The sequence below is a fragment of the Cyanistes caeruleus genome, chromosome 6 (genome assembly GCF_971803275.1).
Source record: "Cyanistes caeruleus chromosome 6, bCyaCae1.hap1.1, whole genome shotgun sequence".
Lineage (NCBI taxonomy): Eukaryota > Metazoa > Chordata > Aves > Passeriformes > Paridae > Cyanistes > Cyanistes caeruleus.
In genome coordinates, this window is record NC_141706.1 from 22,655,892 (window position 1) to 22,669,606 (window position 13,715).

At 41.5% G+C, this 13,715-nt stretch overlaps 1 protein-coding gene across 20 annotated transcripts in view; it reads right to left on the bottom strand.

Moving 5' to 3' along the window:
* BRSK2 (BR serine/threonine kinase 2) overlaps positions 1 to 13,715 on the bottom strand; it is a 302,009-nt gene that overhangs the window by 142,240 nt on the left and 146,054 nt on the right. For all 20 annotated transcript variants that reach the window (XM_086895631.1, XM_086895630.1, XM_023928934.2 and 17 more), the window contains exon 2: positions 9,549 to 9,643. In XM_086895631.1, coding sequence (XP_086751757.1) covers positions 9,549 to 9,643 — 95 coding nt within the window. The remainder of the gene's footprint in view (positions 1 to 9,548; positions 9,644 to 13,715) is intronic.

Sequence of the window (13,715 nt, forward strand, 5' to 3'; positions counted from 1 at the left end):
GACAGAAGGGATTTAGGAAGGAAATTCAGGGGCAGCTGAGGGAGCAGGAGTGAAGAGAGGAAATTGATCAAAGAAAAGAGATAAGAACATTAGACTGAGGAGATTTATTTCAGGGTATTAGGAAGGAAATATAAGAAAGACCTCTAAAAAAGAACTTTATGCTAAAGTATTTTACTGATGGAGGAAATTTCCCTTTATTGACAGCAAGTTCTTTCTGCTGGACCATCCACACACACACAAAGATCTAGAAATGCACACCATATTTTTGACCACAGAGCAACAGTAAATTCCAGTCTATTACAAGGTTCCACAGTGACAGATTTCTGACAGTGTAACCAGACTTCCAGAATACTGTAAAATGTAATCCATCAGGAATTATTATAAGACAACTGTATGTTTGTATCATGACTGTTGAAAAATCTGCTTTGGGTGCAATGAAGAAAACTAGTAGCACAAACCCCATCTCTTGATACATCTGTTATAATGGTTTTCATATATTCTTGTGACTCCATTTTAGATCTTCTAGCCTTGGTTACAGCTGATACATATAGCTGTACAAAAGAAGGGTACAAAAAGCTATTAGAAACTGGAGGAATAAGTTAAAATACAAAGCCCAATTCCTTATGAACAGACTTGAGATGAAACATGGTTTATACATAATGCTATTATTTATTTCCTGTAGCTATGCCTGCATTTTAAACTTTAAGATGATAAAGACTGTTTGTCTCTTGGACCAAAAGTAGAAAAAAACTACAGAACTGCACTCTGTTGTGTTACACCTTGCACCAGTGACATTTCCTCACAAGTTTCCTACTCAGTGTACAGAAGAGGAGGTACTTGGGAGAGCTGCAATATAAGGATGTTTGTCTCTGTGGTATATATGCCAGGAACAGGAACAAGTGATCTGGTTTTGTAGGCCAGATCTTCTTGAGTGTTGACAGCTATTCACCCCTGCCTTACCAAAATGTTCTAAAACCAGACTTTGAATGTGTTCATTTTAGCATAATCTGGAGCACCAGTCCCAAATTTACAGAAAAGGTAATGATTTTGGTTTCCTGATTGAGTTTTCATGAAGCATTCTTGAAAAAGCCACCTGGACCCCAGAACTTCTTGCCACTTTTAAAAGTCCCTGTTTCCACCAGGGACAATGCATGATGTTATAAAAGAGATGTTATCGAGCAATTGCTGCATGCTGAGAGACTGCAAGAGATGCACAAGATTAAACTCAATCTCACTTTCCCTATGGTTTGCAGAGAATTAAGGTAACATCTCCATTATCCCTCCCACAACACAAAGCCTTTGCTGCTGCCTCCCCATGCAGCTGAGCACAACATGTTCCATTACACCACAGGACTCAAGAATACCAGGTGTTCTGACAAAGCAGTGCTTTCTGTTCCCATGTTGGAGAAAAATCAACCATGCTATGACTGCAGTTTTTGTCACTGTGTGGTAGCTGGGCTTGGGGCTCCCTCAATATTGGCACACCTGGAAAATTCTCTCGGAGCTGGATGTGAAACATCATTTTGAAGTAAAACTCAGGAGTCCTCTGTGTGGTGTGTGCATCCACAGCAGGGGAAGGCAAACAATGGTTTATTGCTACAGGAGCGCTCTTCATGAACAGACCAGTGTGTTAAATCCATGCTAGCTGTGGATACAGCATCTCAGGATGCCAGAAGGCAAGGCAGCAAGTTCAAAAATAGCACCTGGTAAAAGTGGAAATGCTCAAATACCTAAAAACTCACCACTACAGAGATCAACATGCTCTAACAGCAGAAGAGCAAACCCACAGCACAGTGCACTGAGCTTCATCTGACAGCTCTGGAACTAACAGTTAATTGCACTGGGATTGAGCCTTCCCAGCTTTTCCCTAAATTTGTGCCAACTACTTAATAGCACAAACTGCAGGGAATAGACTGAGTGAGGCCTGGTTTATACTTAACAAACCATCAGCAAAATGTCTGTGTTGGATAGAAGCATGCAAAACAAACAGGAAGAGCCCCTAAATGGCAGTGCAATGCCAGTCCTTGGCTCTCAGTTGTACCAGTTAAATATGCATTGACACGTCTTTTTTTGAGCTGGGAAACTCATGCACCAAGCAGTCCTAAGAAATGCTTCTTACAGAAAGGTAGTGATGGTGTACAAGGCACCATCCAGTTGTTTCAGCAAAAATTTAAGATAATCTTTGAACAAAGTGTTTACTCAGATGGTTTGCCTGCTACATACAGGAATGGACTACATCCCTTAATAGGCATGGATCAGTGTACTGATATTTATGGTGTTTATTCTACATGATGCAGGGTTAAATACCTGAACCAACTGTGGTCTCAGTCAATCTAGTCAAGGATTTATGTCCCATTACTGCTAGAGCTGTTCTGAAGCTGCACAGGTTCTCTTTCCAAGAGGAAAGAAAAGAAGAATTAAAAGCCTTCCAGACAAGATTTTGCAATGTGAAATACAAACCAATGTAAAATGGAGTTAGAAGTCTTTTCACCGGAGGCTCCCCTTGCCTTACAGGGTAACTCCTACTTCTTGTCCTTCCCCCAAAAAATGAGCCTTGAGCCTGACAACAGCTGAGGATCCTGGGTCTGCCCCAAAGCTGTGGACTCTTGGAGCCTGTCTTCAGTTTTCCCACATCTTGGCATGCTAATGTCGGGCTCAGAGGCAGTGGGAGTCCCTGAAAAGGCAGGACTTTCAGGGCCTCTGCTGGGGAAAAAGCAAAGAGGACTCCTCAGCAGCCTTCTGAAAATACAGAGAGTTCGAAAGAAACCTAGACTTTGATATATCAGGAGTTCACTAAGATGCAGTTATTTCAGAGGAAATACTTTAGCCAGTCAACATCTTTTGATAAAACTAAGCTTTGCAAATGGAAGAGAAGAATTCCCAGAAGCTTCAGTGGGGAAAGCAATGCAAAGTTAAACTATGGCCAGTCTCATCCCAAGTGCAAGGACAATGTAATTACAGTGTGAACAGTCAAAGCTGAACAGAAAGGGATTTTACAGGCTAATTATTGACAGTAGCTTCACAGGTGATGAGGACTGGAATGCTGTGCACATTTAGATGTCTCATCTCCAGGAGCACTTACTTCCCATCTAGGCATTATGGTTACGATCAAGTGTAATGAATGTAGAAAGCCCCTCTTGGGTTCAGCTAGCTCTGGTCTGGGCTCATGAGGGACATTTAGTGCTGTATGGCCAGGCCAGCACACCAGGGTGGTAGACTGTCTGTGTCTATGTGTTTGCACACACAAGACCGTGGGTAGAACACGTTGGGTACAACAGAGGTTTGAGCCAGACTGCTGTAATTCAAATCAAAAGTAGGGTAGAAGAAAAAGGCCAATTATTTTAATAGCTTGCCCAAATGCCTCAATTGATCATACTAACTTTAGAAAGCAAAAGGCACTATGCACACTTGACAGGTTTGCTCCTCTGACAGGTACATCATGTGCTCGTGATTCCCGTTTGATTTCCTTCTTTAAGAATACCTCACACTGTGTTCCTTGTATGTGTGGTGGAAAGTGGAGGCGGAGAGTCATTCTCTGAAGGAAAACACAATTACCCAACTTCTTTAACTGATCAAACAGATGACAAGTGAACAGACTTTCAATGCTCTCCACCAGCTCCAGTTTAAAACAAAACATTCTGCATTATACATTCAGTAACAGATCCCTAATCCCAAAATCCCTCTAGCAGGAGGGAGCCAGTGGAAAAAAAAAAAAAAAGCTCCTTTTATTTTGCCTGTGTTTTTCATATTGCAAGGTGCTTTTTTATCTCATTGAATTCAGAAGAGAGACTTGCAGACGAGAGAGAGGGTGCTGTGCTGTGCTAACTGGATTGCCACTAGAATATGAACAAGAGTGACAGAGGCAGGGGCTAAGTGTGAGTTTGTGCACTCCTGGTCTTTGATGGCTGCCAATCATTCCTGCAGTTTGTTCAGTGCCTGTGCCTGTTACACACACACACACACACACACACACACACACACACACACACTTCTAATCTGCTCTCTTCCAGGGCTAAAAGCTGGAAAGCATGTGGTAATGCTCCAGGTTAAAGATAAACCACAATGAGGATGAGAGTGTATAAGTGTGAATATACTCATTTATACATTGAAACTTGCATGTTCAACAGCAAGTGAAAATACAAACATATACGTGCTTTGGGGAGATTTAATTTCCTTTATCCTTTCGTCTTTTTTTTTTGCCACGACTACAATGTCCTCTGGGTTATTTTCTTCTCACAGCAATATGCCAGCCAGTCAGAATAGTAGATGAATGTCAGCAAGTTAGCACAGTGCTCCTTAAACAGGGAGTCCTGGAAAGTTAGATGAATTCTTTAAAACCTTTTTCTTGGTACTTCTTTTCAATAAATGGAAATAATTCCCCCCCCATTTGCTATTTTTAATATAACCACCTTCAAAATCTTGTATGCCTAGAGTATCCTAGAGTATGTATCCTAGAGTATGCATCCTAGAGTATTTTAAATGTGTTTCACTGGGGATATCCCATGGCCTTGTCTCTTTGTTCATTTGTACACAATGGTAGAGGTACTCAGTGGGATTCAGCAGCAGCTTAATGTCATTTCCACTGCAATCAATAGCAAAACTCCTAAATACTGCAGCTGGAAAACAATTAGACCAGTATTGAATACATTAGAAAAAATATTGATTTGGTGGAATTGAGGTTTGGTGTTGGTGAGTTTGGCTTTGTTAGTGCTAGGGAAACTGCCCTTGTGATCAAAGCTGAACTTGAACCAAATTCAGTCCACTTCTGTCTCAGATTTAGCTTCTCCCCGATGCTGTTCTGATATTCTGCTAATGATTTCTGTAGACCAGCCTGAAGTCAGCTGCTGAGGACAGCTAGGTCACCCAATATCACAGTCTGTTCTTTCAAAAGTCTGAAAATAAGGTATTCCAAGTAGAAGCTGCTGTTCTCAAGTATTGCCTTCTTTAAATTCATTTGGGGAGCCTAAATTTCTGCTCCTACAGACACCTTCCACAAGTGCATCTCTTTATACCCCAGAGATATGGGACTTGTCACAGATTTTAAGTGTGTGATTGAAATTCCCAGCTCCATGGATTTTCAGGCCAGAGAGGTGTTGCATTGATCTAATCAGAGATCAGGAAACCAACAACTCCCTGCTTCAAGTCCTGCATCTGAAGTTGAACTAGGATCTCGGTTTTTAGGAAAACACACTGCAGTGCAAGATGAAGTTTAATTGTCTTTCAGGAGAAAAACTCACTAGAGCTTTGGGTGGCTTATTCCAATTAGTAACTCCATCCAGTGGTCAAACAGGCCTAGTATTTCTACATGTAATCTACCTACAGCTTACAACTATTAGTTTCCAATCAGCTTTTTATACCCAAGGCTGTAATATCCTCTGTTATCACATGCCTATCCTCCTTAACAGTATTTACAGACCATGATTAAGCTATGTCTTAGCCTTCTCTTTAACAAAGTCCCCTGAGTCTTATAAAACATGATCTCTGATTGTTTTCTTACTCTTTCAGATACTTTTTAAATTGTGCCAAATTTCTGAACTTTTTTGCTTGAAGAACAGGCATCTTAACCAGACATGTCGCATTTCAGCAGTTTTTGCAGCAAACAATGACAGCTATTACATGACTTTCTGTAGCAAAAGAGGGAAGAACAGAAAAAAGGAAGAAGACACAGAATAGAAGGGAATGAAGAATGAATGGCTTAAAAAGAGACAAAAGAATAATTGAAAGAAAATGGAGAGGGAAGGAAAGACTCTAGAGCAGGATGAGGTAGCAGAGAGATAAACACTCACTGAAGTTCAGGAAGAAGGAAGAGATGTTGAACAGACTATGCAAAGCAGTAGTTATTTACAAGTACGCTTCCTTAAGTTATCCTGTCACTTCCAAGAGGAACTGACACTCGATTCTCCTACCTATCCTTCTCAATTATTTCAGGCAATCAAGGATCTCCAGTAGTGATCACTGCAATACCTTCTGTGGTTAAGAACACAAAGAATTGTGTACAGAATTTTTTGGAAGCAGAGCTCATTAACCTGCAAGACACCAAACCAACTGAGAGCCTCCCCAACACCTACCAGCTGTGGTACAACTGAGCTCCACAGCAGTGGGACTGCTTTTCTTCCCATCCCCTGCCCTGGAAATACCCACCTTACTTCAAGGCCAGCACTGAAGGACTCAGAAGAAACAAAAGGCACACCAACACAAAGCACACATATGGAGCTCTGGGCTCCAGTCATCAGGCCTGGGACATCTGTGGCTTTCTGAGGATGCCTGCATGTTCAAGTAATTAGACCAAGGCCAGCTGTCCCCTTCTCATTCTTCACCCTTTATGCTCCCATTGCTTCTGCCACCATGGTCTGTCCAAACAATAATTTGTCTGATGGATCATCAAAGAGTAGGTTTTTTGTTGTTGTTTATTCTTTGGAAGGCAGGAGTGGAAGAGAACTGGTAAGACAGTACAGAGGAGAAAGGACTCTTCTTAGTATATCCCATGAGACGCCTCGCTGTTTCCAAATATGTTTGCCATATCAGAGGAAAGATTTGCTTTAACCTTTATATTCTGAAGTCATAAACTCCAAACATTTGCACTGATACTGAAGGTGCAACCATCAGTATTGAACCTGGCTGCTCAGGAAACCTTACTGCTTTATAGACAACTCTGGTATTCTGGGCCTAATTTCCCTGTCAGTGATCCACATGTAATTCAGGGAAATTAATGAACCACATTTCAATCTCAAGACACTGCCTCTAGCACACTGCTTTCTGAAATCTCTCCTGCCAATTTGTGCTAGAGCAAGCTAGAAGTGGAGACAGGTCTCCACATCAGCTGGGTTTCCACAGCACTGCTGAAGAAACCCAGTAGTGAAGCTTTTACCAGTTGAGGGAAGGCAGGAGCAAGAACAGAACCAACCCTTTCCCTCAACTGTGAAATTACATATGTAGCTTTGCCCCAAAGCCAGGATCCCAGACAGGCCCAAGCTGGAGCTGGAGAAGGAACACTGCTCCCCAGCCTGTGTTTAGCAAGTCAGGCATGACAAAGCAAAAGGCTGTGTGTGCACTGAGCAGCCCCATCCCCTGCCAGGGCCTGGATGATACATTCACTGCAGCCTGTGCTGCATCGTGCCTGCCCGTGTACCATCTCCATAGCAGCAGTTCTGCTAATTGAGACCAGCTGCTTCAATTCCAAATTCTTCTCTCCAGAAATATCGATACTACAACGTTATGATTAGAAAGCACTTTACCAAATGCCTCTCAATTCTGCACAGCTCAGATGAAGAGCAGCTGCAGAGAGAAGGGACAGTTCATTGAACATACAGAATAAAACACTGCAAAAACACTGGAGAAATGAAGGGTAGAAGAAGCAAGTCAAAACAGAATAATGATGACAAAGAAAGCAGCCTGCTGTATATGCTTCTGCCTGTCACTTTAGATGTTGAAAGGACCGTGAGCAGACTTTTTCCTTATGCTGTAGGATAAATGGCCATAGTTTCAGATTCATGTGGCAGGTGTGCATGTTTGTCAGATCCAGCTTTTCTGTCCAAGGAAGGATTAAAGCAAAATCCATCAATCTGGGCCTGGCTTGGAAGAGTAGCTGTGGTCTTGAATCATTTGGCTCTGGGGGCTTCTCTGCACAGCCCACTGGCAAAGAAAGTCACTGGAACTGATAAGCTGGTGGGAAGATTTGCAAAGTAGGAATGCCACCACACCATGATGACTTGGCCTCACTGTTGGCTATCTCCCTGTGGCTGCTGGCTACACACAGCAAGCTGTCAGCTGGATGCTTCACAATGGTCACACTGGGATTGCCAAAAGCTGCAAGCACTTTTCCCCTCCAGCCAGACTGGATTAAACTGGCTAACAGTATTCTAAATTCACTTAGAAGTCTCAGGCCCTGCCTGTGACCACCAGGCACAGGGCATTCCTGAAAAGACATCTGGTTACTGAATTTATGTAAGAACTGGGCAAACCACTCCAGTCCCATCTGTTATTCCAACCTCCTGAGCACAGAGAACAGAATCCTTGAAAGAGAAAATCTCACAAAGAAGGGTCTGAAAATGAGAACCACGAAGCAACATGTAATTTCCTCCTGTGAAAGATGCTGTAAAACCTTACAGAAAACGTGGCATGCTCCAGCATGTGCCTGTGTAAACAAGGGCCTAACACACAGTTTCACTACTCAGATTTCATACTATAGCCGAGGTAATGCAACACAGCTAAAGCAGAGAGATCGCTTTGCTATGCTGAGTGATTTGCCTCCTACTCTGAAAATCAGTGAGGTAAATAAAGTGTTTTCTATAAATACCAGACAGTTTCTCTCACCAAACAAAATGATCAAGTTTTTTAGAATTATTCCTATTATTTTGCTCCAGAATATATTCAGTGCTTAGTGTCCCATTTAGATTTCACCATTTACACAAAGTTTTCTTACCTATTTCACTTTCTAACTTTTGGTCTATGTTAGAAGTCTGTCTGAATCCACAGTACTGCAGGAGAGGGAATACATCAATGAAATTCCAAGAAGGAAAAATCTGAACATATTAAAATTGAGTATAAACTTTCAGAAGCCTTGTCTGGAAAAATATAAACTTACATTTTTTGTGTAACATTCACTGACTGCATATTAGCTTACACTCCATTTTCTTTCTGCTCTGAGTATGGTTGCTGTACTTACTTGTGCTGGAAACAGCTGACACAGAAGTTGATATGGGAAACAGGAGTATAAAGATGAGCTTATATAGAGAAGCTCTGTGTGCTTATATAGGGAAGTCACCTCAATAAAGTGCTCAACACTGCATGCAAACCTGTTAGTGTAATTTGCAGGTGACAGTGTGACGGAATTCTGTTGATTGCAGTGCAGTTGTGTTCCTTCCCATCAAGCTGAATTTAGCCTCTCTAGTCACCAAATCACATGAATAAACTGCTATGCATACATTTATTTTATTTTTAGGTTTCCAAGATCAATCAATGACATTCATGTGAGGAGAATCACAAGGCTAGGTAAAAAACAAACTAAGCTCTTCTGAACACTAACAGTCATTGAGACCATTGGGATGAACACTTTGATGGCTTCCAATGGCACAGCTCTGTGGACTGTAAACTGAATTACAACAGCTTTAAGCAGTCGTGGACCCTGGAACATCAGATCATAGAGAACCCATGCAGCAGAGCAAGCAGTAGGAGTATTCAAGTAACAGATCCACCAGCCCCTGTTAAATCTCTTTATATTGACATTTGTACACCTCAACCTGCAATGTACCACAATGACACTGTTGTAGTGGTGAAAGTCAGGTGCCCAACATATATTGGCCTCAGCAGAGAAGCAACAACTCTGCAGCTGACTGTTTATTTTGTGCACAAAGCACAGGCATTCTCCCATTTCATTTCAGCTGCCCTCGCCTCCCCCATAACTAAATTATTGTTATTATGTTCTGCATAATCCTAGTACTGACAGGGATGTTTGTTATACATAATTAAAGATATTAATTTTGCATGGAACAGAAGACACGGAGCCAGGAACTTAATCTTTTTTTTTAAATCTTCTATTAGAAAATTACCTTCATTAGCACCGACTCACTGAGCTTCTCTCTGTTGACAATTTTTATCGCGACCTTCTGACACGTGACACAGTGAACACCCAACTTCACAAGCCCTGCAGGAGAAACAAAGCAAAACAGAAAGGAAGAACTGGTTAGAGGTTGAGGTTAGTTGTCTAGGTTTTTACTTTTACAACACCATCCAGCTGTTGGCAGCTTATAGGCAAAAAAAATCCCATTAGCACCTCCTCCATCCAGAAAAGGTCTTGTGAGTAAAGAAGACCCTTCAGCCTGCATTGTGACCATTTGGCAGTGAAGCCACCAACATCACTGATGCTTCTGCAGTTTCTGCCACTAGCCACGAGAACTGTGGTTTTGTTGAAGCACTGCAGCGCAGCTCTCACCACCCGAAGTGTGTTCTGCCAGTAAGAAGTTCTGGCAATTGAACCACCCTGGACTAAGGGTTTTTGCTGGCACCTGACATCAACAAAAGCTTGGAAATTAACAAAACTAGGTGGCCACATGTTTGCAGTGTAGACATGGCTTCTATGTTTCTCTAGCTCTTTCCAAAGTTTCCATGATCACAATAAAAAGACACTTAATTATGGCTTCCCCTACTGTTTTAAGTTACCCTGCCGGAAAAAGTTAATACTGTGATGAATGCCACGGTGGTATGGAGGAAATCAGCATACACTGCTAAAATTCTAAGTTCTTATTTGTTATTATTTACTATATTCTCGTCCTCAAATAAGATGTTGGCAAAAGGATGGTGATATCTCTGACAGGATTAGGATGTCTGAACTATCACCAAAATAGGGAACACCAGGACTTAAAAGAGGTAAGTAGCATACATGAGCCATCATCTTCTGCAAAATTTTCATCTAAGTCTGGTGACTTACATGAAGGTACACTGAGATACCTCCCACAAGTGAGTTTAAGCTGGTCCCTTCAGCTCTCAATTCTACTGCCATTAAGAAAATTTGTAGCCGGAAAAGTTGTACTTCATAGGTTATTCAAGTGAGATCTTGTTTGTTTCAGGTTTTACTCTTGTCTAACATGCACCTTCAGCACAACACCTGATGGGCTGGATACCATCCCATTCCACACACTACATGCCAAATTGCCATTTAGGTTAATTCAGTTATAACTGAACTAAAAAAGAAATGGCACCTCCCCAGTGTCACTAAGACCTGCTGTGTTTTGCAGAGCATTTATAAACAATGACATCAAACAGCAGGAAAAAGATTTAGTTCCCAGCTCCTAGGCTAGGTTGGAGTTAAGAAGCCAACCCCATCCCCTAATGCAAACCACGAAGCCAAACACCTTGCTTTATGTGGAATTTCAACACAACAGATTTTCAGTCCAGTGAAATGCTGAACACAAGACTTCACCCGTCTTACTGAGGGACAATTAGGTTATTGCCTCACTATAAACTGGGCCCAATTAAGTGAACTAGAGTTCCTGAGTTTCATTAGGGACTTCAACAGTCTTCTGCAGGTACTTGTCCATCCTTTTTCTAAGCAGTTAATCATAAATTTGGAATTATTAATCACCAGCTATTATGTGGAGAAATAAACTCCCAACTTGCTTCCAGTCACATCTCTTTTATTGGCATGCTCAAGTGTTCTGGATATTTCTAGTCACATAATTTCTCAGTCTCATCTGCTTAAATGCTGACATCCTCACTTTCAGCCATGACATAAACAAGTCACAAAAATTAAGAATGCAGTGCACTGACAAATCCATTTGAAACTGTGTACAGCAATAGCGTGTCCTCTGCCTGAAGCAACTGAGAAGCAGAGCTGGGGCCAGATGCTGTGATGTCCAGCCACACTCACTCTTCTGTCTGAATTTTTTCCATTCAATTTGTAATATTAACCAAAGTACTTCTGGCTTTATGTTCACTGTTCAGAGCACCTGCAGCCTTACTTATGCTTCTTCCCTTTGGCTTTGTTCTGTGTTTGGATAGAGGCTACTTGGCACCACCCTGTTGAAAGCATGCACTGTTCCAATCTGTGCTGATTGCTTCCTTCCTGCTCCTAGGACAAACCACAGCCTTACATCACTCTTGCAGCACAATGACAGCACTTTTTACACTGCTCTTAGTTACAATTTCAAATCTCAGCAGAACTTCTAGCTCAGTCTCTTATACCTAGACTTCCAGGATCCGTGGCATCATGTTGTACTGTAACGTGGCACAGACCAACTATTTTCAGAGGTCAATAAGGATGAGAAACATCTGCTCTGTAACTGGTTCTTCACTAATGATACAACAGACTTCTGATATCTCACACTCCAGGGTTTGATTCAAGTCTTGTTGCTCCCAAATCAAGACATCTGTCGGACTGAATTTGGCTGATTTGTAAACTACTTTTCTTTTGTCCTCCCTGAAGCACCCTGTCATTGAGCCCTTAGAAGAGTTTAAACATGAATTTCTGGGACAGAAATCTGGGTATCTTCAGTGTCCTCTGTCCTTGTAGCTATTTACCTACCACAGAAACTCAAAAACTAAGATTAAACTATTCCATTTACTCCAATAAAAAGTTAACCAACTGTCAGAAGACACCAAACACTTTGCAAAAATAAAACTCGTACTGAATCAGACTGATTTTATATAGAATTAATTTCATTAACCTCAAGAAGTCATACTTGATTTATGCCATGGTATCAAAGGACAGAATGAGAAAACATATGTGAGATTTAATGCATCTTTCCTCTTTTCCTGATTTGCATTTTAAAAATCAAGAAAAGAAATGCAATGTCATTGCTGTCTGTTTTGTGGAGATAGAAATTTTAGACAACCCTCTGAACAGCCCAAGACAGCACTTTTCACTGTACTAAATTCACTGAATGTAATTTTAGGATAAAAATAAAACATGTTGCTATGCCTTGCTTCCTCCCTTCTCCCATGGCCACTTCCTTTTGACATTTGTATGCCAGTGTAAGCAGGGAAAAAAAATAAAAAAATTCCTCTTGGTAAGTCCATCTATGGGATAACACCCTCCTCTCCTGCTACTATTAAGAAAGCCTAATTGAGCTGAGGCAGGAAGGATTTGTCCTCAGGACTTCTGTTTCTGTCCTGTAACTTCAGTCAGTTGTGTAACTACTGAGAGATGACTTAAATGTGGATTTGAGATCCTGTGGGTTTCTGGTTCTTCATGAGCCCTTTCACTGACACAGAGAACACAAACCACTGAAGATGTATTAATTATCTATATAATAATAGACCTTAGAGAGAAGCAACTGTGTGAATAAACTGCTGAGGTGTAACTGAAATAATAGAAGTGGCAGAAATGTCTGCTTGGAATCAAGTGTCCAAGGTGTGTTTACAGGTTTGTGGAAAAGATGGTGCACTTCTCATTTTTTCCTCTTCTGTGTATGCAGCTGTTAATGAGCACTTCAAAACTATATAAATCCTCCTCCAATACAAATTTATCAATAAGTTACGTACTTATTTGTAAAGCTTATTTATACAGTCAAGCCAGCACAGGTACTGTGTCTTCTGCGAAGGAAAACAAACACAGCTGATGCTGCAAGGATATTTTGCACCGATTTGGCTTACAGTAAGTCTGCCAGGCAACAAATAGAGCTTGAACTTGTCTGCTTCATGAGTAATTAACCCCTCAAATGCAGGCAAGTAACCTTTGTGACTGCTAAAGTTAACTCTGGTCTGTCCTGACAGAAAATCTAAGATGCTGTGGGAATCAACTGCTTGAAGTTTCTCTCAACCACCCACACAGCTGCCACACGCTCGCTGCTTCAGGCACACCTCAGATCTCCATCTATAGGTCACTCCTGGGGACTCTGGACACTCACATCCTGGGGCTTTCAAATCAGTTGTTGCATCCAATGAACTGCAAACATTGGGCTACTTTTGATCTTAGCCACTGAACTGCAATAGAACCAGGCCTATAATTGCAGGTTGGGGAGTAAAGAAGAAAATGTGAACACACTGTAAAGCAAGGGGATGTGTGAGTTAACACAGACTTTTCATCATAATTAAAAGCTGCAGTTTGGGAACCAACGACCATGAGAAACCCCAGATAACAAAAAGATACCACTGAAGGAAGAAGAGCAAAGTGTACAGGCCTGACACAGCCCAATGCAGCAGTGACCTGCTAATGGCCATGCCTGAGCATTTTTTTTGCTGGCAAACTCCCACTCAGTAGATGCTTACAGATATACAGA